The following is a 24,936-nucleotide window of genomic DNA, read 5'->3' on the forward strand; positions in this document are numbered from 1 at the left end:
CTGCTAGAACTCCTGACTATATTACTGAACTTTTTTGAATACCCGCTACACAAGAGGATGTCAGAACACCTTCAATGTTGAAAGTTTAGAGACTAACCTACATATTCTATCGATCAAATACAGGCATAATACTGTGGAACAATCTTCCCTTCACTATACATACTATGACTAATACTCGTTAATTCAAGTATGCCCTCCGCGAAAATGGTGTTAACTAATTAATTTAATTTTAATCTGCATATAATGTAGGAATTATTTAATTTTTTTTTCTGTCCTGTTATCTACAAACTTTGTATATTTAACTGGGACCGCCTTGAAAATCGGTTTGCTGAAGGGGATATCCCTTAATAAAGACCATATTATTATTAATGACTAGATTTGAGGTAGATAAAATTGTATAAATAACAATAAGGAAGAAAAGAGAAATGGATTCTTGATAAATTAAATAATAAAATAATCACCCAAGTTTTAAATACAGGTAGCCGCGTTACAATGTGTGGGAGGGTGGTAGCAAGCCCTTCATGCCATGCAAGCCAACAACTATTACCATTAACCTCATCATGAAACAATTATGGAAACATCAAAAAACTTTATTGTAGACTACCTAAGCTACAAGAGTTATGTACAATACAAAGAGTTACTTCTCCATTTTTTCTGTACAGTTTTGAAAAATACAATACACAAAAAAATCGCATTTACAATCCAAATAAAATGAACGAAATATGGATGATTTCATACAAAATTTTAAAATGTTTATGATGAGCTTTGCTCCAATGCTGGTTTTTGTTGCATACACGACCTTGCAACAGATTCAAACAACCTGCAAAAAAAATTAAAATTAATTTTACAATAAATTAAGTTTTACAGAATTATTTTTAAATTAAAGAAATAGAAATTATCTTCGGCAATGCTGAAAAAGCCAACTATGCTTTCTGGAAAAATACCTCAGTGTGCCTAATAGTAAATTCGTTTAATACATTTTAAAAGTACTTTTATCATTTCCTTTGGTGGTATTTCTATGAATCGGATTTACTTAAAATCAATTTCTTTGGATAAGTTTATTAATAACATATTTCAGATTGATAGTTAAGTGCCATATGAAATATTTAAATCTACCTAAAAGTTTGGGATTTTTGGATTTATACTTTTTAACGCAGTATTTTGTTAAATAAACCAATTATACAAAGTCTGTGCTAAATTTTATAGCGTTTTCCATTTAAAAACTTGTGAGCTCTCAATATTGCCCCAATCAACATTTCTTGTGCCATTGTTGTACTTGGAGCTGTTTTGATCAAATAAAAAGTATTCCATTTACTGCTATCAAGTGCTCCAAGATCAGTCAAATATATCAATGCATTGATTGAGGTTGCTCTTGAGTGCTCCCCTGCACTTTTTGTAGTCAAATTGGACCAAATATTTTGTCATGATCTTTTTCAGCTCGAGAATAAAGCACTCTAATCTTTGAAATACATTCCATTTCCCAATTAATCAGGATGAGATCCATTAAGTTTGAGACTGATTGAGTGAATGGAAACACTAACAATAAAGCAACAACTACACTCACATACTCACAAAGCATTTTCTAGCGCCCAGTTAATCATTCTATTACAACATACATGGGACATCAATTCATGACAGATTTGTGAAGATGGTTATATACTAGAAGAAAATATACTAGCAAAAATATCTTACTTCTCAATTTCTGGTGCGCAGCGCACAAATTCGTGATTCCAAAATTTGAATGCAGGATTTTTAATTAGCTCAATAAAGGTAACCAGTAACCCCCATGGGTGAGGGCGGTTCACTATTAACCTCTCCAGTAAAACCCTATGGTAAATTTGTTAAAATAATGAAAAAATATGGTCAAACAAAGTAAACGGTTTAATTATACCTCGTTATCTGTTCTTGAATGGCTTCAGTGTTAGCTTCGGCAAAAAGGTAAAGCAAAGTGCAGCTGAAATAATGAGTATGACTGTTTGGATAACGAAGTTGATTGGCGATTGCATTAAGAAATAAGTAACGTCCTTCAGTGTCCAAATCAACTGCCAAATTTTGAAAAATGTCCATGTGTGAAGAATGAGTTATAGTACTCATACTAGGAGTTAAACCCTTGTTTTGGATAAAAGCTATCGCTTGCGTTCCGACGTAGAGCACTAAGGCATTGATTAGAGGTATATTGTATCTCATACCAGGTTCATTTGATATCTTTGTGCAAAAATATTTCTTTAAATTTTATTATTATAATGAAGTAAAATTGCTAAATATTTACCTGCAAATTACTTCTCAAATCAGAGAGAAAAGTTACTGGACTTCTGGTTTGAATATAGGAATCAAGATCCTTCTTAAATGACGGTGGGTTAATCATCATCGAATAATTAGTAAGAACTCTAGGTGCTTGCATAATCTCAATCAACAAATCAACTTTCAGGTTCGGAGTGAAAGGATCCGGGAGTCTCATATTTCTTGGGAATGCACTCAAAATCAAATTTCTCATTTGAATGCAGTTAGGTGGAATCACGTCGCAGAAACTATAATGATAATCGCAAAGAAACTCTGGGAAATCATGGAGAAGAACAAGCAACACCCTTAAAGTTCCCTAAGAAAAAATAAGTCTTTAATATTGGATTTGAAATATTTTTTAAGGGGTTAAAGGACTCTAACCTTGTAAAGAAGTGTAATTGGCTTCGGAAGTTCCACATTTCTCAAAAAAGGAGCCAAAAACTTAAAAATGTCGACCAGCAACTGCGCATAAAGTCCCCATGCCTGCAAATGTTATGGGAAGAATGAATAAATATTAATTATCAATAAATATAGGAGCATACCTTCTGAGGGGTCTGAGCTAAAACTCGTCCGAGGAAAACTCTATGAGATGTTATTTCCAGCCATCCAAATACAAATCCTGGGGCCTTTGATGGTCTTAGAATATGAAAAGTATTGCTACAAATAAATAAAAGTACAAATTAATGCAGTAGCATTATATTGTAAAACCAACTTAATGTTCTAAAATACATTATATCAGGATGGTGGAATTTTGTGTAGTTTTTTTAAAAACTTCAATGACTTTAGTTTGATTTTACCATTTTTAAGTTTGAGATTTTGGCCAGTGTATAAAACAGGAACCCAAATTTGAAGCAAAACCAGTTGGATTATACGGCTAAAATTTTGTTTATTTTAATTACCTCAAGTTTGTTAATAGCAGGCTACTCAAATTGACCACAACATGTTTGACTTATTTAAATCCGTGATTTTAAATAATATAATACTTCAATATGTTCATGAAAATGGGGCAATACCAATTCAAATTAACCCGAACTATAAGCAGGGTTTAAAATATTTTAAGATTTATTTAAGTCATTGAATAACATAGCTATTGCGTGCAAATCATCCATTTTCAGGGGGAAAATTTTATTTTGGAAATCAACCACCCTCTAAGAAAGGAGCCCAAAACAATTGGGGCCATTTCTGACACTTATATGACAATTAGCTGCCAGTGCAAGGGGAAAGTTTGAATAAGGAAGATGTCGCTAGTAGACTATTAATGGTGCTTGGTGCCATTTAACAATTAAGTCTACTTTCTTCATAAAAAGTTTACCACTAGCCTCATGAAGTACCAAATAGGTTAGTCTCAAACCCAAAAACCAAACACTGGTGGAAATATAAAACAATGATATTTTTAAATTTAACTTTCAAACCAGGGTTCGAAAACAGAAAACCCACCCACCTCAGAAAAAAACCGACTTGTTCAATGTGCAATGACCACTGAATTGTAATGTGATACAAACTTTACAGAGTTAATTGGGTGGTTAACTTGAAACTTGGTACTTCTACCAGTCGTTTGGTTCGGCTTTGCAGTATCTGTATACTTTAACATATCGTCTAATACAAATATGGAAATTGTATACTAAAACAAAAAACCCACCCAAATGAAAGAAACCATTAAAAACCCACTGTGTTGGGCTTTTTGGAAAAAAATCAAGGTTTTTTCGAACCCTGTTTCAAACTTTAATATGAAAGCTACATTCATTAAAATTTATTCCAGCCAATACAAGTAAACCCCTGGAAATAAATCTAAAACTTACCAAAATGCAGTTAGGATTTGAAATGAAATGGCTTCTAAAACTTGTTCATTGGTACTCAATTCCAAAAATAACATGATAAATATGCGGTGATATGGAAGTTGTTGAAAGTCGGTGTTCCTTGTCTCATGATCTTGCAAGAGAACACCAGTAACGATACCGAGAACTTTGTTCAATAAGTTCACTTTCGTCATAGTATTATTTGCGTCACCGCTATGTTTTACCAATAAAGCTATCAATCGTACATAAGCGTCTAAAGTATGAAAACACTTTGTATGAACGGCGCATGAATTGGCGTGAATGCCTCCTTGTTCCGTGAGTGCTCTGGTACAAACTTCCACACACATTTCAGTGGCCAAACGAAAGAACCGAGTAATCAGTTCATCAGTCTTAAGAATACCTTGCAGATTCATCTGAAAGTATGAACAATTGCTTAAGAATCTACCATATCCAATTCTAGCTAAATAATACTTTTCAAACAAGGAAAAACTAAAGAAGCATTCAAAGATTAACTAAGGACAAATTGGCACACAGCTGGTGCTCTCAAAGGCACTCTGACTTAAAGGCAAGTGGTCAAAATTTAGTTAAAACAATCAAGTGGTGGTATTTAATATTTAAAATATTTTAGATATTAGATGGATAGAATACATTGCACACCACCAAATACTGGACCACTTCGTTTGTAAATTTTCAGTTTAGGAAGCCATTGATTAATCGTAACATTGTAATCGAATGGAATTGGTTTTGAGACACACAAGTGTATACTCAACCAATGATTCTTAGAAAAGTAATAAACATAAAACAGGGATGAATGTCAATATTTTTTACGATTAACCGCAGAACAGGATGATTCTGATCCATTCCTGACAAGAGTGAACTATCTCTGTTCACCTGATGAACGAATATGGTGAACGCCTTGGTACTGTCCCTGCCACCGGCGGAAGTATGGTACATGTTGACCCATTCACGCAAAAGATATTCAGTTTTTTCATGTAAGCCTGGGGGATCATCAAATTCACGAGCCTGAGCTATTCCAGTTTGCATCATTGTCATTGGACCATCAGTATGACGTTCAATGAAACTGGCTTCATTGTTAGATCTTAATAGTTCTAAAAGCTGGGGCAACCTGATAAAGGATAAATGTTTTTAACTCTAATACTCCAATTGAAAAAAACATTTAAAAAGTTACATACCCATCTGGCAGAGGACGGTTATGTGAAGCCACTCTTACCAATGAATCAATTGTGTTGTAGAGATCGCTCTAAAATAAAAATATTTAGAATAAAAATTATAAAACCAAAATCAGAATAAACAACCAATTGTGTGCAACTACTTCCTGATATAGAAAGCTGTAAGCTAGTACATTAGTGACACCCATATGTCATTGTTAATATGCATATTCTATTGTAAGGGTTGGTAGCCATGTTAAGAAAATATTTAACTATTCTGTACAAAATAGAAGAACTAATTGTGTAAAGCCAGTATTGGGATGTTATGTATCACTTTTAAGGAGTGCGAGATCAATCAGGGTATTCTTTCAAATTGCTTTAGAAATGTTACGTAAGTTAGAAATGAAAAACAAACCATGACGAGTACTCTGAAAACATAAGTGGACACATTTTAACTAATTAATTAATATTTCGTACTCAATTAGTCTTTAATGATTTAGGGTACATAAATAAGACTACGTAGCCATGTATTCATCTGCCTCAAAGCTCAAAGTTTTTTTAATACAACGCATATAAAAAAATGCACTTGTTAGGTTTAGACTTCATACCTCATTGACGAGTCCTCTTTCAGTGATAAGAAAATGTTTAACAAGTTGAGTAGCAAAAGGCACAGCCAAATAATTATGTCCAGAATCAATCGACTTAAAAAGAAACACAAATAAGAGACTTATTGATTTATAATTTACAATTTTATTACCTTTGATAGATAGAGATCAAATGTAGCCATGTTGAAAAAATGATCTCTAACAAGACAATCAATACCTTCAAGGTTGTATTTGAGATCTTCTCTACTTTCAATAAGGCATCTAGTTACTTGTTTCACAACCCAAGTGTGACCATAAACTCTAGTGTCTGCTAGAGCTCGGAAAATTGACAGATGGCATTCTTTGTAGTTGAACAATGCTTCCAGTTCCCTATTAAGATGAGTTAATCCCTCGAACAAACATTCAAGAGTCTAGAAAATTTAAACAATAAAGAAACACACATGATAAATTTTAAATTATTTTTACCTTTAGAATAAGAGTGCCAACGGTATTATTATCTCTAATATTTCTAGCCATCATAGCAGCTTCAAGAACTGCATGAAGAGCAGTAACTGGTGCAGAAGCTTGATGACTTCCTGCCAATGTTATATTTTTACGAATGACGTGTTCAATTTCAGGTATAACTTTGTCAAGATTGGTAGCAACTTCATCAACAGGTAGATAAAATGGTACTTGCTGCTGCAATGCAATGCAAAATTGTTAATTCTGAGCAGTTCCTTTTTTTACAAAATATCTTACCGGTTTCGCTGGAAACACGGTATGCGATTCTTTCTCAGTAGGCATAAACCCAGGAATATTTCTATAAAACTCCTCGTAAACAGCCATTTGTAATGGTGTTACACCTCCAACTTTTAATCTAATTTGCTCTGGCATTCTTTCAGCTTGATAGGTCAAAACAACAGGATCACAGTATCTTCTACCTTCTGTTCTTGCGTGTTTTCTTAATTCAAATTCCTGAAGAACAAAGTCACTGAAATTGCAAAACTCAATTACTAGAAAAACTTACAGTTGAGAGCCTTTTGTCCATTTCAGCGACAGCCTTTTCTATAGCTGTTTTTTGAACAACACAGCAGGCTAACTCCACATTGTCAGCAGCAACAACAGATGCAGCTTGGTCAACAAGGGTTGCCAGTTCTTTTTGCTGAGTTGAGCCTTGACTCTGATGAAAATTAGCACATTTAAATAAAGGAACTTATACCAAAAATTTCCAGAAGTGAATACCCTTAGTGCATTGTTAAAGGCCTGTTTCAAATTCGTGTTGATAGAAATCATTAAAGGATCTCTACAAGTAATCATTGTCATTCCAGCTGTTAAATTCCTGATCATATGATGGGCTGCGACGAGCATTCTTGATTCCTCAGGGTCCAAGGCAAAATCTTTCTTAACTATTTGTTCGCAAGTTGTTAATGATATTTTGATTGATCGATCAACAACTGGCATCATCCATTCTAACACAGCATGTTCAATAGCCTGTCTAATAAATTTCTTTAACTGTGGTTGCGCTTGGAACAAGGGTAGCTGGTTGTTAATTTGTATATGATTTGCCAGTGTATTGTTGGAAATTATTGCAATGTCGTTATAGGAGAATTGTGGTTTTTGTAAAGATGCGGGGACTGGTGTTGCGGCAGACCCTGAATTACTAGTTGGTGTTCCTGGTCCACCTAAATGAACTGGAGCAACTGAGCCTATCACATCTTCATTAGAAACTGACACTATGTTTTGCTCCATGGTTTGTTGAGGAGGAGCTACAGGACCTGGAATTTGGGCTTGTTGAATATGATGGCCAGGGGCTAATGAAATAACTGGGGTTGGTTCAGGATGCTTTGGCAGTGGTGAAAGTTGTGTATCAATTCTTGAAAATTTGTCTACATCCTTTAGCACATTACCAGGTTTAAGTTCCTATAAGTAATCATAGACAAATGGCAATAGATGTACATACAAAATATGTGTAGCTCACATATTTACATTTATATCAAGGCTAAGAGTTTTGCATAGAACTTCAATCTCAAATTTTAAATTCAGTTTCAAACTTGTATCCTGATGCATTTCAGCGAGGATATTCATAATTCCTACAGTCCAAGGATTTGGAGGACGAAATACCTGTATGTATAAAGATGGTATTGGTATTTCATTTAAGTTTTTCTATCACCCAGTAATCTATTGGTTTTAATTTCTTAAAGTGAAAAAGGGTTTAAGTTAAAAGTTTATTTAACATTCATACAAAAGAACATTTGCTTTGTAGTGATCCAACAAATTAATAACTAACTACTGAATTTAAATAAGTCAATAACTATTTTAAATGCCAGTGAGAATTAATTTTGGGTCATTGCAAGACAAATAAGCCCACCTTGTCAATTCAATTTTATGTATGGGGTTATTTTACACAAAAATGCCATGATTTGATTTTACAAATGGTTTGAGATATTCAACTGTGAAAATGGACCAACTCAAACTAGGCTAGATATCTTTTTACACAATAGTCTGATTTTAATATTTCATATTTTTATGTGCTTTCAAAAACAGCATTTTTGGAATTTTAGGTCTTTAATCCTTGATCGTAAATCTAGTTTTAACTATTTGACCTGTGTAACAAGCTCTTTTAATATTTTTCAAATTCCCTTTATATGTTTAGGAAATTGCTAAATTCCCGAATCCCTTATTTTTAGATCTATAGAAAAAAATATTTTGTTTAATCCCTTGGAACATTAGTTGCTGCACCATATGACACCAAGCTAAGAGACACCACTGGGGCTTTTTTTTACTATGTTGCATTATAAAAAAATTCTGATGTTGGTTTAGAAACGGAAACTTACCTTGCTTTTAGAACATGATTCCAAAACTTTGGCAACAAATGGAACAACGTAAAGAAGCTCCTGTTGACCATTATGATAGGCTTCAATAAGAAGAGCTTTTATGTCAATATCCTAAAAATTCATAAATTACAATTTTAAATCCACAAAATTGCATTAATATTAAGAATCAACGAACCGTCTGAAGAATAGGTTTATTCTTAGCAAGTGTAAGCATTCCCAGCCAATGTCCAAGATTCTTCAAGAGGGATCGGTCAGAGAAATTGGCCATACCTTTATCACTTCTCAACAAAACCTTATAACCAAAAATGAATAAAATTTTAAGAATACTTTCAATGAAGTCTTGTAGGCAAAATTAAACTACAGCGGCCGCAGGTTTTTTTTTTGCCGGATAATGTGGAGCTTGACGCGGAGATTACAAATTTAATTTTTTTTGGGCCGCAAATGATAATTTCTGTAATTATCTTAATTTTAAAAAAGTAGTAATTTTTGGGGATTAGTAAAGTTAAAATAGTTATGTCTTGTATCAGCCGACACCACACTTTTTTCTCGTATGTTGGCGGCTGACGAAGAATTTCCAAACTTTAAAATTAAATTAAGAAATGAAATCATTTGCAGCCAAAATTAAAAATACCCTCACTATCTATGTGATAAGGTCTACATTATCCGCAACAAAAAAAAACAAAAAAACATGATGCCACTATAGTTAACTTTACCCATCTTGTATATTAAAATATAAAAATAAAAAGCCTTACTTTAATATTTCTAAAAGTCTCTTTTACAACTAGTTTTGACAACTCAGTTAATTTTAGATTGTCCAAAAAATTAGAGTATAAAGTGTGGAAATTATGTTCGATAGACGCTCTTTTCAGCACAAGATACTGCGCTGTCCACATCCAATACTCATCTTTCATGAGTTCTTTAAATTCTTCAACTTTTTGATTTATATTGATTTGAGCTAAATTATTTATGATGAAAGCCATTTTATCTTGAATAGCTTCAGGGGGGATAACCATTTTCTCGTCTTTCTTTGTTGCTACCAACAAAGTATCAATATTGGTAGCATTCGCTATAGATGGTTTGCTGGTCATAGTAGATGGTTTTGCAACTGTCGTAGTAACAGTCGCAGTTGTGGAAGTAGTGGTTCTAGCTACTGAAGAAACCTGAGGTATAAGGCTGCTCAAGCTAGCCATGCTAGTAGATAGTGCCCCTTGAGGTCGAGATGGTGGTTCTGTTGACCTAGAGCCATATTCAACATACTAATGATGAAAATTTAAGTGTTAATTGGGTCAAGAAAAAAAATGACAAAAATATTAAGAGTACCTCAATTAAATGTTGAGGAAACTCTTGGAAATGAGGAATAGATGCTAAATGCGTGCAGTACTGAGGATATTCTTTCAGCCTTTAAAAAATGGCAATTACATAAGACTCAAGTTAGTTTCATAATTAACCTAATAATCAAAAGCATGATACTTCATTTATTCCTAGAAGTAATTATCCCGTTCCAAACCATTAACACCCTATCCCTGCTATCATGTCACCTGTCACAATTTCATTGCACTTTCAGGAAGATTTCCTTTGGTTATTTTAATATAGATGTCATACTACAATTACTTGGAACTCCCCAATTAGACCCTGGGGCTTCAACAAAGATCAATTTGAACGGCATAAAGCATTCGTAGGGGTTTTTAATTTGATCACATGCTGAAAGAAATGAATGAAATGGCTAATTTTACGTTTATTAGGTATTTAAAAATGATGCCAAATTAAGGGGTCATCCCAACATTAATCGCTTCGTAACTCCGAAACGGAGGCTTAAATCAAAAAATTGTCAGAGAACATTTTCGTCTTAAAATAATCCCAGGAACCCATAGTCGCTCGCTCTATCTACCCTTTTTTAAACACCCTGTATATTATTAAATTTAAACCAATTTCAAATCATCTTGTACATAAACTTAAGAGGAATTGGATCAAAAAGGAATTTTTCAAGTTACCTCATTTTGGAAATAAGGTAGCAAAACGCCTGTATCAATTGGTATGAAATTCAAATATCACAATAGTGGGTACGCGGGTTGTGAGGTCCCGCAAATTAGCCATAAATCTCACTTAAAATTAAAATTTCTTAATGCAACTGAAAAAGTAGTTCAGAAATGATCAGTACTAACTAGAAATATTATTTTAAATCATGTCGTTGTTACTTTAAAAAACTATGAAGATTTTAAGTCAAAAATCACTAAAATGGGCAAATGACCAAGTTGTAGGCCCCTGATCTCCAAAATAACAGGTTACCGACTGCATGATATTTCCTTTCGATTAAGATATCCCTGGCCCTTAGAAGCCTAATTCTTGGAGAGTTATGTGGAATACAGCAGCATCGGCATCAGCTACACTGTATGAGAGCCCACTAAGGGATTGTGTGTAAAAACCACTTTTACTTAAAGGCGCCTTAAGATAAAATTGCACCTAGGGCCTCAAAGGAATATAATCTGCCACTGAAAATAATTATGAATTATTGAAGTGGAACATAAAATCTTTAAAATAACTGTGAAGGTACTAATTCCAATTTGTTTCGTGTACGTATCACCAAATGAAATTTGCCTGACCAAAAGAAAAAAACACAAGAGTACTAAATGGCTAGGTGGTGAATTACCTAATCTTACTACATATTTTTAAGTAGTGAAAATAGGTTTTAAGAAAAATAATGCATGAACATGTGTGGTTATTTGGTTAGTTAATATTAACATGTGCCAAAGCAACCATAATATTGAAATTTGTAGCTTTATTTAGCTATGCATTTCTCTTACAACCTCCTTTCTCCACTGAAAATAAATTAGTAGAAGGTAAAAAGCAAATCCACAGTCAGGAAACTTGGGTGTTTTAGGGATTTATTTTTCCTAATAGTCAAATGATTTCAGTCTAAGAAATACTTGGAAAATTTAGGTTTATGTTCAGTGTAACCATTTATATTAATCAATTATTCAGATTCAATGATTCATAATTATTTTGACAGTTTTAGTTTCCAATCTGAAAAATTAGCTTTAAATAAAGAAGACCCGGCAGGATGCATAAAGAAAAATTTACCCAGGTGTCATATTTATGACTTACTTTATTAATTAATTAAAATTAATAACTCAACAAACTACACTTACTTTCCTTTAAATCTATCTAATGCAGTTATTCCAAAATAATACATCTTAGTGCCATGAGGTTTGCGAAGCGCATCCAAGACACATCTAAGAGCCAATCCTAAAGCCATGTATGTGACAAGACCTTGATCTATAATCCCTCCAAATAACTGAGCCGTAATTAATAACTCTTTATCTGGATACTGAGGGAAAAATTTATACTCTTCAAACAAGTTTCGAACCATACAATTGAAAACATCCTAAAAATAAGTATAATGAATATAAGCCTTGATATATTTTGATTCGCAGAAGTTAAAACTTACTCTTTCTCGTCTGACATTTGATTCTTGATATTTTTTCAACATATCTAATACTTCATCTATGGACAATGTTGGGTGAGGTGGGTGATTATAAATTCTTTGAAAATAGCTATTAGCTTCATCTTCTACATCTTTAGATATGGGTATTGTCATATCCGGGAAAATACTTGACATATCTCCAATATCATTAGCACTAGGATATCCAGTACCTGGAATTATACCTATAAGGAGATATGGTTTTTAACTTTTAACTGATAATTAAAGTGATCGAAGCTTTCAAATCAATTCCAATCACAAAATGTTTGTCATTTGTAAAAGTCTTAACGGAGCCCAAATGTTAAATTTGCATCTGCAGTTTTGAGATATTTGAGATTTAAGTTTATAACCTACAACCATGTAAAAGTCAATCAGCATTCACTGAATACATATATTTCAGATATTATTCCATAAGAGGTGATCAACTGGCTTAATTCTTAATATAGGGTGGAGCGCCCAGTTAAATAGGTTTCTTAAGATATGCATTTGATATGCATTTACTTCAGTATCAGATTGCTAGAGATAACCTAGTAATTTTATATTTTGATAAAACAGTGAAACTTACCTTGTCTTAATCTATCTACAGTTTGAGGTCCAAAAATTCCTTTGCCAACTGCGGAGTTCACAGATGGAGATAAAACTGTACTTGAGCCTAGACCTAATGCAAAACTGATGTTTTAGGTATGTGTGTTGCATAATGAACTGGTAAAAAATGTGTATGGAAGGTAATGCCTATTTCAGACTACAGTTCTAGCAAATCACTGTTAAAGTAAATAACCATTCTTGAAATAAGAGAATGTTTTTTGCAATCTACAAAGATGTAACATTTACTTTTAAGTTGTTCACATATGACAAATGATCTCATATCCCATTTTGAGATAATGATTTCCATTAAAATTTTGAACAGCTTAATCACCATAAAATTAAACATACCAGTCTTTAAAACGTGTAGTGTGAATAAAGCATAAAGCTACTCAGTTATTTTTAAAATACCTAATTGAGAATTAAATTGGCCAAGATGATTTGGAAGAATGGAAAAAGGGTTATGACCAATAGCTGAAGTAACTGGAGGCATGGAGTTCGCAGAAGAGGACGGTATGTTAAATAGTTTAGCTGGTGACCCAATAGCTGAGGAACTGGTGAATGAGCTCAAACCACTTGTAATAAAGTTGCTGACACTGTTGTTAACTGCACTCGTCAATGACATACTAGATATGGAGGTTGGCAACCCTCCTAATGTGTCAATCTAAAAAATCCCATCATTAACTAATAATAATAAGAAATATTGTCATTAGTGTCAAAAGAATTACCGATGGGGTTGAAACTGATATAGAGGAAGCTGAGAAAGCTGGTTCTAAACCTCTAGGGGTTTTTACAACACCAGGTGGTGGTTGTCTTGCTTTTGTAAGTAACACATTGCAATTTCCAACCATAGTTAATATCGTTTCAGACAATTCGCGTGACACATTATTGGCACAGACTTGTAAACACGATAACATTGTTGCTAGTGTTTCAGGGGGGAGCTGTGCACTTTTAGGAAGATTATCTTCTTTGACAATACTCCCCAGTATTTGAGGGCAACGCCTTTTTAAGAAATTAACGCAAGCTTGTAAGAATTGCTCCTATCAAAAATTATAATTAGTATCAGTAATGATTTTATAGAGGGTAATAGATTTAACATACCCCATGTTCTCTGATTTTGTCGGTGAGCCATTTATCTAATTTAAGATATTCCCTACGTGATGCTAAACATGCCAAATCTATAACAAATGGGAAATGAGTGCCATTTAAAAGCGCAGAGAGTGCTTTTAAATCTTGAGCAACATCCAAAATTCTTGACAAACGAGTTTGGTCACAATCACCCCTCATATACCATTCTGCCATTGAATGCATTATGATGGGTTTAACAGTAGTCGAATGAGCCTGTAAAAACACTAATGCTTAGTGCAAAGTAATCCAACTGTTATCAAAAAATGTCTCCATACTTGGCAGTGCCATGCAAATTGTAGTATTATAGCAGAATTTGGATGGTTTCCAAGAAACACAGGTATTAAAGTTGTCAATAACTCTTGTCTCAACATATTCATAGGAGCCTAGAAATGTAAAAATATTTAATTAGAGAAAAAACAAATAGCCCACAGTAATAAGGTTTAAATTACTTACAGCAACTTGTAGTAATCCTAAAACAGTTAAATCTGGACAATGCTGTACGGGAAATTTGAAGAGTTCTTGAACCACCGAATAATACCCAGCTTCAGACAAAAACAGTAAAGTCTCAAAAACATTTAACGATTTCCTACAATAATAATTTAGGGTTTAAATATAATTCAATTAAGTCCACTGTTATATTAGACATTGAAACTGCATATACCAATTGGCAACATCTCGACTATCTTCTTCGGGTGGAGCTTTTAATACATCAACAGAGACTGCGAGACACTGATAGTCTATTAGACAGACTATGTCCGGATTTTTGAGAACTTGTTGGAAAAATGATATTTGCCCATCTATATTTCTCCACTGTCTATACATATGCTCCATCGGGAATGTTTCATCACCAAAACCAAGCATTAAGGCTGCCCACAACAATTTTAGACTTGGACGATCTTTTATGAGAAAGTTTGGGTGGTCAAGCTCAAAAACTACATCTTTCCACTTTAAATTAGGAAGCTGAAAAATTTAAAAAATCAAATAAAATAAAGAATACAGCAATGATGTACTTAGGTTTTACAAAGAAATAAGCATTCAATGTGCTTGTTTTCATAAGATAGATGTTCTTAGTTCTGACTGAGACGAGTTTATTTGTTATAAAACTGTCTAAATTAATCAATGTTACCAGATCTTAACTACGACCAACTAAAAAAACTTAAGCCTAAATACGATACTAAAATAAATCCACATAATGTGAAACAAAACTATGAAAATGTTTAATAATAAAACTAAATTAATATTGGCAAGCAGCTCATGCTCGGTTTCAAGTTGCAACGATCTGCGATATCCGCCGATGCGTTGTTTCAAAGTCCCCATGGAGAAAAAGTGAACATCGGCCCCGATAAGATAAGCGCGAAGGTCATTGCCTCCGATAAGAGGAGGAGTGACGTCAGGCTCCTCACTATATAAAAACACCCGCCCCAAGAAGGAGACAGAGAGAGCCGAGGGAGATGCCGTAGAGACCGTGGTATCGTGGTGAATGGCGGAGGTCCATCAGGGAGATGGTGGAAAGGAAGGATAATGTATATAAGTACTAATGGTTTTTTTGTGAGTTATTAGATATCTAATTTATGAATAAAGTGTATATTTTGGGCATAAATATCCCTTTGTATTTCTTGAATGACCAATTGGTATTTTAATACCTTCACTTCGGGCCAAATTATTTTGAAAGTGCGGGTTTTCTAAAAATCCGTTACAACGTGTTAATTGAAAAGTGCCACAGAGCATTCATTCAGTGCTGTTATTAAATTGTGTGGGAAAGCCCCCTAGTGTTCTGTAGCGCCATCTTCAGCATAGTTGGAGTAAAAATCTTTCATGAGGCCATCTATTTATGATGGATTTGTTTAATTTTTTCCTTGACATAATAACTCAGACTTCTATTTTGCTCTACATAATGAATTTAATTAAAGTTGCAAGTAATAAATTAGTTTAAATAAATAAAGGGCTGCTCTTACAACCGATATTAGACATAGTTATAAAATTTGATTTGTACAGTTTTCATTTGTGATTGTATATTACATAATGGATCATGCTAGATGAGTACCCAGAAAATACTCTTACATTCTCAGTCAAACCTAAATAAGTTCTTGGTTAAATAACTTACCAATTCTTTGAGTACATGAACAAAAATATCTATATTCCAAGATGTTGCTTGACCAATATCATTTTTATCTTTATTATCATTCCAAATGGTCATACCCGAGGAGTTCAATTTCTAAGCAAGGTGTATTATTATTGGTTTATATACATACATTGTATTGTAAAATTATGTAATGCCTTACTTGAACAAAAACTGTATCAGAAAGACCAGAATGCGTTCTGGCCATAAGAGAAATAATTTTTGCCACTGTGGTTGGGGTGAGTTCATTATGACCTAAGTGCATGAGGCTTGACCTGCAGTCCTCAATACTTCAAAGGATAAAATATTGAATTAAAAATCATTTAGAACATTTCAGGGTATTTCTAAAATTAGTAGTACCTAGATGTTAGGCCATAGCCAATTTCTTTTATCAGTTCTGCAATGGATGAATCCGACTAAACACGAAAAAATAATTTCATAAGAAACCTAGAATATGCAACTGAAACGTTAAATTTATGGGAAACCACCAACTTTAACCAGTAGCATGAGTGTATGGATGATGAAAAACAATTTGTCAAACTTAAAATATTATGTGGTCAATTTTTATTTAATTGTGAAAATTTAATTCACCTTAGAACAATAGGACGGTACTTTTTTAACAACTTTTCTAAAATAAAAGCGATTAAGATTGACATGCAAATGGAAATGACTTCTTCAGAAAAAGAGTATTGGGTTGTTTAATGTATTTTTCATCAAAAGATATGACTTGGTCAACTTTTAAATTAAGAAAATACTTGGGAAAATGTGGTGTTTCCCCTTTACAAGAAAATGAGCAAATACTTCTTTTGGCATGTTGGTGTTCAAATTTGTAGCCTTAGCAATTGATATATCAAGTTTATCAGAATACAGTAACGGCTCAACAACTATAGGTACTTGTTCTTGAGGAAAATCTATAAAACCCATTTTTTTAGAAATGTATAGTAAATGCAGAATATAAAGAAAATCATATAAATGGTATCCAACCTTTCTTAAGGCTCAATAGAAAGGCTTCTTTTTGATCGGGATGTAAAATATTTGGATTCTCTTTACTAAGCTTTAGTAAATGTGCGAGTAAGTAATGAATAACTTCTGCGGGAGTGTCTTGAAATCCCGCTTCAGGATCGTTGGTTAATTCTATAAATTATTGTTTTCTAGTTAATTACAGAAATTTAAGAAGTACATTAAGCTGAAATTGTGCTACCATCATGAAACAAAAGAAAAAATCCCATTATTTGAAACACTTAATAAATAGGTTTTAATCACCATTGTCAAGGCGAAAGAAGAGAGACATTTCGGTTTTTTAAATATGGTTTGACAATTATTTTAGCCTTAGGAAAATTTATGTTGTGCACCATTTTTGTGACACTTCAGATGCATACCATTCTTTGCATTCTCCTTATAATAATAATACCCTGATTTTGCTTATATTTTAATAGAAACTAAAAAAGGAACCAACAAGCGTCAACTAGTAACTGGGGCCTAAGTATTCATATTAAAGGTTTGTCAATAATGGAATACTAAAATATTCCAAAGCTTTTTAATAATTGCCAGAATGTATATGAATTTTAATTTTATGGTTTAGTACACAAACATTTTCAAAGCTTGATCTAGAATCCAATTTGTAGGCACATGGAAAAATAACTAATATACATCTAGGGTGTCCTATATATGAGCAGTCCATTGTAATTTATAGTGAGATTTTTCACCAATTATTGCATGGCGGTCAGGCTTAAATTGAATTCCAATGTTAAGATAATTATATCAAAAGTATTACTGATATCAACAGATTCCCGAGTAAAGCCAGAGTTCCTACACAGTACTGATGAGCCCTAAAAGGGCTAAACCAGTCGGTTTTCTGTTAGAATCTCTGGCTTAAATTTTACTTTTGATAAAATTTTGAATTTTGAAAAATTACTTATTTTTAAAAACGGCTTAAATTTTTCATTCCCAAAAACGTGTTTATTGAGACCCAATATGGATCCCTCTGGCAGTTAAATTTAAATATAAAACATGATAATCAAAATAACACAAAAGCAATGTGTTTTATTAAAATAATTTGTAGAATACTTCGTTGTCCACTATTAAAACTACTTTAGCATTACTTAATGAAATCAATGGTAAATATTTCATTGAAAATACGATTGAAAAGTCTCAAGTTAATGATCATAAATCTGAATTTAATCGCAGTAGACACTTACCCGACTCAATGTATGCCTTAAGTAAGTCTGGAAGTTTCTTAGCAACAAAATCTTCAGCAAACTGGCAATTTTCTGCGACCGATGAGTGATGCAATGCTAGCCCAAAGGCCACTTCTTGAACTTTGGTTAGCCTCAAAATACGGCTGATTTGAGGTAATAAATTTTGTGAAGGTTTTAGACTCTAAAAAAAGATTAAATATACGTTAAACTTTCTAGTAGCGTAAATTTAACTGAATATATCTCAGATAGTAGTGATGGTTGTTCATGTGGAAAAAAGACTGGGTAAATGAATATTGAGTACTATGTAAGCTGCTTCTTTACACTCACTTTGTTACTCTCGTTTCTTCATGCATAAATAGTATTTAAATATAGTTGGAATCTGACAGTCAGATTGCGTGTAAAATCTAAATGGTTTTAATATAGTTGCTACCTTGAAGATATTACTGTAGTTACAAGTTACCAGACTACACTATTAGAGCTAAGTTTATTACAACTAGATTAATAGCATAGTGAGTTTATTAGAACAGAGGCTAGACACAAAAACATTGCAGTTAGATCTACAGGGTGTCTTCATTTGATCAGTCCAGGCATTTTTCTCAAAAACTATACTTTCTAGAAATGTGAAATTTTCAGTATGTACTCTCGAGGGAGATCGTTGTTATTTGTAAATTTCAGAAAAATCGTTAAATTTTTCACGGTTTTAGAAGTTTTAGTTTTTGAACGCGACGTGGTAGACTAAAAGTTTCAATAAGCAAGTTGTAGAGCATACTTAATGGAATTGGTATGGTGGAATTCAGACATTTCGTCACTGAAATATTTGGTCATGAAAAACAAACAAAATTGAAACTTTTCGTATACCACGTAGTGTTCAAAAACTAACACTTCTAAAACCGTGAAACATTTCACGATTTTTCTGAAATTTACAAATAACAACGATCTCCCCTGAGAGAGTACATACTGAAAATTTCACATTTCTAGAAAATATAGTTTTTGAGAAAAATGCCTGGGCCGATCAAATGAAGACATCCTGTATACACTACTATTCTGATAAACTTAAGGTTCATTACAAAGATAATTTCACTGCAGAAGAAGTCACTGCTTTTAGTTAAAAATAGCAAGAAAACATTTTGACTGTGCATTTAGTGAAAAATAAACATCACCTTTTGTTGATGTAGCGGATTATCGATGGCGTAACAGGCAGTCGAGATGAAATCTGGTTTACTTATTAGTGAGCTACACTCTTGAATTAAATACTGTGTCTGAAAAAGATTAAAGTAAATTTAGGCATATTACAGTTTGACCTTTCTCATTGACAGTGGTGTAGGAAAAAAAATGCCTTTTGCGCTCAAATTGTTTGAGCTTCATAAAAATGTCGTTAAAAGTGCGTATTGTTTTTTAAAGATACATAAAGAATCCATTCTGAGATCACTGTTCAATTTACGTGGTTAATTTTATCAGCCTTAACAACGTTCGTAACAATGGTAAAAGCCATACCAATTCTTCCCCCTAGTGTGATGGGACGGAATGCTAAGCATGTTACCCCTAGAAATACCAACACCACCAGATAATTAAATCTCAATCAATTTTTAAACGTATTTTTATAATTCTTATCCATTCAAAATAGAAAGCTGAAGTCATTTTCACAGTTATCTTCAATGAACAAGCAACTACACGGAAGGTAACCATAACACCATGAACAACCACAAAATTGTCGAAATACATCAAAACCTAAGAAATTTTTTGGCTGTCCTACTAAAACTCATAACACCATTGAACCAAGAGTTCTAAAACTAATTGCTGCCTGTGTTCATCCAAAAGCATGAAATTAAACTTACTATAAACTGCACAAAGAAATAATACATTAAAAATTGGAATTTATCACAATAACGGGACATTTGAAAAAAAAAAATTTTAAATAGTTTAAATTTTTGATTTTGCACCTCAATGATTTTCTAAATTACAAATGGCAAAAATACCCACTCCACAAAGTAACAACCTGTACCAGCCCTAGCAACCTTCTAAGGTGGTTTGAGACCTCATTGTGGTACCCCCTCATATGTAATCGCTTATTCGTGACAGGACGAGGTCAGGTGTTTCGGTCTTGGGCTCATAAGTTATTGGTCCTGATCTATAGTTGCATTTTTGGCACCCCCCCCCCCCCCCTATGAAGGCATCAAACTACATTTGGTTAAAGGAAAACTTAGCAAAAAAAAGCAATAACCACTTCAATTCAACTGGAAAACACTATATATAATTTATCTTTTGACTGCTTTTAATATAAAAATATTGTTTGAATAACAACCTCAGAGATAAAGTTATCAAAATGCACTGCCACCACTTATTATCTTTGACAATGCTGCTAGAATCTTAAGGTCAATACACAAAAAGGAAAACTGATTTCAATAATTTCCATTGGTTTTTTGAAGTGCAAGAGCAATTAGTCTTTTTAGGTGCTCTTGCACCGTTTTACTCATTGTGGCAAACATTTTCAGCCCTCAACAAATTGCCCTAATGTATTACAAATATTTAAAGTCAAATTGATATTTCTGACATATCCATCAGGTTTGTGGTACCATATATTAATTGCTACTGTTATACCTAGGAGCAACAAACACAAGAACGCAGTGTTGTGTAAAAATTTCATAGGGCGAGCCTTTACGCTGAACGTTTTATGGAAAGGGGAAGAAGATTTTCGAATTTTCCCCTTCCAACAGAAGCAGGTGCTGAAGCGTCTAACCAATGAAAAATTTACACCAGAAAATGCATGACATTTGATGGGTAACGTTCTCCTTGTGTCCGGCGCTGTGTTTGTTGGTCCTAGGTTATACTGTCGAGTTGTGTTACAATTTATTTGTTAATTTTCCATGGACAGCTCACATAAGAAAACTGTTAATATTCGCCTGAGCTATATAACATTAGCATATGATTTCGTGTAACTATTTATGAATAAAGATAACTTTATACTGATAAAGAAAAGAAAAAACATTTAATTCCTGACACATCAAAATACAACATGTAACCTCTCTAGGAATTCAAAAAGCAACTGCCTCAACTTGCAAGCAGACCGCCTTTTCAGTGTTGCCAGGGCTAGATATAAATATGCCATGGAGTAATGATTAATAGGAGGAGCTTCATTCAAAATGAAAGTCAACAAAAACTCAGCTGTTATTGGCAAATCTCGGTAGGAAGCCAGAGATCACACACAGTACTGATGAGCCCCTAAAGGACAAAACCAGTCTACTGCGTGAATTTTTCAAAAAAATTTACTGTGTTAATAGTTAATGCTTAGCAACAAATAAGTTAGAAATTAAATGGTCAGGCACTAGTGTTCGTACGGGGACCCTGACCCTGACTGCTGCAAATCAAGTCGGGGTTTTCCATTTTTCGGGGTTATGTTTTCGTAGTGTAATTTTAAAAATTCCACCGATCAGTTTCATAAAATATTTTCGGCGGCATAATCGTCGGCCATTTTCGGTATGGAGATACAGGCCGGAAGGCAGGCAAGGCTACCAGATTTCGATAGATCAGAAACGGCCAACTCTCTCAAATGTTTTCGTTTTCAAAACGAAAATTTTGCGGCGTAGCTATCGACTAAGACTATTACTAATAGTCCCTAGGCTTAGAGGCTGGCTTACACAAGATACACTATCTAATCTTAACCAGTAAAATTGGGGTATTTTGATAATTTTTCTATTCTTAATAAATACAAAGAATTTTCCATCCCCAACCCCGACTGGTTTTTCGCGGGGTTAGACCCACCCTGACCCAGACTTTATTTTGACCCCGTACGAACACTATCAGGCACAGGGCGACTAGAAAAAAATGTTACAGACATTCCCCCTCTGCACAATTCCCAGTTTCTTCTAATGTTTTCCTTAGCTCAACCTTAAACCTTTCATTACATTGACATTTCACACACATCTGTACCCAATCAATTCAGGTGCCATTATAAGTAAATAGTATATAATTAACATTTTCTTAGAAAATAATTACGAATTAACATTGGATGACAGTGACCTATATCATTCATAACATTGTTCAATAAATATACTTTTTCCATAACCAGTTCCATAAGGCACATTTTCTATTTAATAATTCAAAAAATTATGAACATTGGGAAACACTGATGTATTAAACTGGTTTTTATTTATACCGCCAAACCAAACAATTCAGGTAATTAAACCATGGAAGGCAGCGCAACACCCTAACAGTAGAAGATGACTCAATATAGGTGGCTGGGTATTTTATATAAGTATCTATTGACCAATACCAAGGTTTTAAGAACGACCGCTGTTTAATATTTTGCCAATAAGCAGGATTAATTGGGCTTTTCCCTGTTTAAATGGCTGGGGCTGCACCATTAAAACCCTAATATATTAGAATTCAACAAGATAAAACATATTACCTGATATGAATCTTTCCCACTATTTTTACCATCACCACTAAATTCAACATGAGAAAATAAACAACGAAGTAAATGTCTTTCAGCTTCAGAGCCGTGTTTAGAGATGATCTGTAAAAAAGAAAAATCTGACATTAAGATCTATCAATTGATACCTAGGTTTATCAGAAAAGTTAATACATTGATAAGTTAAATATTTTAAATTATGATAGTCTATATCCCTTAACGTTTAAAAAAAATAGAAATAGATTAAATCGACACAGTCTACACGAATTTTGAACTCATGTTTGAAAATCGGTCAACAAAACAAAAATAAGTAAAATCAGAGCGGTAAAATTGGAATTATAATATAATTAAAATACAGTTTAAGAACAGTACTAAGAATAATAATTTTTGTTAATACAATGATTATTCAACTATCTTGAAAAGCAGCAGGTGAATGTATTACTGTGCCTTACAACAGATAATTTTTTAAAAGCAATAAGAAAGAATTCAGTAATGTTAATTTTAGACCCAGCCAGCTAACAAGACCAGATGGTTGTTCCACAGGGCTCTCCAATGGTAAACTGTCGGGAAGCTAATAATGGCAGTTTACAATAAGGTAAACGATGTCTCAGATGGAGATGGAACTATTCTCAAAAATTGAAAACACTAAGCATTACTAAATGTTATTGGGGAGGGACAGGGTCAATGAACTGTAACGTAATATTTTACAAGTTCCTAAATAATCAATTATTTTAAGTCATAGATGCAAATTAATACTTGTTCTGTTATTAAGTACAATTAGTTTTCTATAGGGTAAACAATAAATTTAGTCTTAAATCTAATTTAATAATTTATAGGGATATTATAAAGGAAGGGCGTCAGTTGTTGGTGTGTAATTTAAGAGCGAGGTTTTTCCAATTGTTATTCCTTGTTACTTAAATTGTTAACACCCATAAATATGCGAAGGACTGGGCACTTTCGGAACATGACTTCTTTCAGACCAGATAAATAATAAAAAGATAAATAATGCCCGTGCCTCATTAAATAGATTTTTTATAACCGAATATAAGGTGATACATTGGAATGTTCTACCATTTGTTGTTAGACCTAATGTAATTAAAACGACCAACAAATTTTGTGATGTGATAAATAGGTTTAGTAGATTTCCTTTGTTCACTAAACATAAGTGATTCACTCTGTTTGGATTTTATGTTAAAATTATCCTCCTGAAGAGCAACATACTCACTTGAAAGCATAACAATAGTTAACACACAAAATTGTATTTAACAATGAAATCCAGATATTTAATTAATTTTACAAGCAATACAGATAATGCAACTATAAATAGGGTTAGAATCGAATCTAATACAACTAATTTATGTAACTACAATAACCAACAATAGTTACAATATGTTAGTGGCGTTGATGATTAATCTGACCCCTTTATGAATACTACTGGAATACTGGAGAGGTCAAATGGGGTACTAATCCAAGGCTTCATTCTGCTAGACAAAAAACTTAACAATACAAGTTAAAAAATATACATACAGATGTAAGCTCTTGAATACTTGTTTTAAAGTTCTTCTTTGTCACGTTTGCCACTGAATAATTTATTTGTGACAAATCAAAAGACAACGACTCAAGGTTCATAGTTCCATGAATACAGCTACGAAAGCTTCAAAACGCATTGAAGCTTTCTTACAAACAAAGTGTATGTTCGATTGAGGAAATTCTTTGAAATATCGATGGTTTGAGCATAATTAGCGAACACCATTAGTAGTCTAAAAATAAGAATACGATACAATGAAACAGTTACATGATGATATCAAAACGTATTCTACTATTTTAGAAATTCACTAAGCCTATGCGATAACTGTGATATCTAAACGTAGCAAGTTTTTTCAATACAAATCACTACACCGCCAATGAGGAAATAACCAACCGATGCCCTGAATCGTTAACGGCCACACGGATTTACTAAAATGGGTAGGGAAATGTAAATTTAAGAATTCGGTCGATGCCACCAGGGAGCGTTGCCCAGGTTTGAAGCATTGGATTATTAATTTCACGACGGCGCGTATTTCTAGCTCTTTCTCTATTACCTACCCTTATAAAATTTACCCTGTTCTATGAAACGTTGACTGCAGGGTCGACAGATATTACATTACAATATTTCCGAGTTTTCAAAAGATAAACAGCTAGGGTAGCAATGAAAAAGCAACCCTTTCAATTTCTACGCCAATCCCAACCTTAAAGGGGCTCCAAAGTTCGGTGGCAAAATGAGTGTAAAGTCAGTAAAGTGCGAAATTTACGGTTGACTCTGCCCGCCTCTGCCAAGGCCGAGTGAGGGGTGGGGGGAATGAAAAGCAGGCTCAATTTTC

At 33.4% G+C, this 24,936-nt stretch overlaps 1 protein-coding gene across 5 annotated transcripts; it reads right to left on the minus strand.

Annotated features, from left to right (window-relative positions):
• Window positions 1–574: 574 nt before the first annotated feature.
• Not1 (CCR4-NOT transcription complex subunit 1) lies at window positions 575–24,505 on the minus strand. Of its 5 annotated transcripts, none has more exons than XM_090154990.1 (38): window positions 24,104–24,505; window positions 22,574–22,681; window positions 19,329–19,427; window positions 18,169–18,349; window positions 16,955–17,104; window positions 16,772–16,881; window positions 16,331–16,386; window positions 16,134–16,260; window positions 15,956–16,066; window positions 14,513–14,811; window positions 14,305–14,437; window positions 14,127–14,234; window positions 13,825–14,064; window positions 13,452–13,763; window positions 13,135–13,387; window positions 12,707–12,799; window positions 12,109–12,326; window positions 11,810–12,045; window positions 9,984–10,062; window positions 9,416–9,919; window positions 8,839–8,955; window positions 8,664–8,774; window positions 7,816–7,950; window positions 7,072–7,749; window positions 6,857–7,009; window positions 6,589–6,804; window positions 6,316–6,525; window positions 6,003–6,260; window positions 5,854–5,946; window positions 5,270–5,337; window positions 4,905–5,202; window positions 4,080–4,489; window positions 2,823–2,937; window positions 2,662–2,763; window positions 2,270–2,596; window positions 1,892–2,223; window positions 1,693–1,827; window positions 575–820 (listed from the first exon to the last, which is right to left on the minus strand). In XM_090154990.1, the coding sequence occupies exons 1-38, from the start codon at window positions 24,203–24,205 to the stop codon at window positions 754–756; spliced, it is 7,344 nt and encodes a 2,447-aa protein (XP_090011116.1). In that variant the 5' UTR covers window positions 24,206–24,505; the 3' UTR covers window positions 575–753. The 5 variants fall into 5 exon arrangements, with proteins under 5 accessions (XP_090011116.1, XP_090011118.1, XP_090011115.1 ...); XM_090154992.1 differs by having other exon boundaries at window positions 4,968–5,202; window positions 6,316–6,528; window positions 24,104–24,504; XM_090154989.1 differs by having other exon boundaries at window positions 6,316–6,528; window positions 24,104–24,504.
• Between the last annotated feature and the right edge of the window lie 431 nt (window positions 24,506–24,936).

The sequence above is a fragment of the Leiobunum rupestre genome, chromosome 1 (assembly GCF_980474605.1).
Source record: "Leiobunum rupestre chromosome 1, qqLeiRupe1.1.hap1, whole genome shotgun sequence".
NCBI lineage: Eukaryota > Metazoa > Arthropoda > Arachnida > Opiliones > Sclerosomatidae > Leiobunum > Leiobunum rupestre.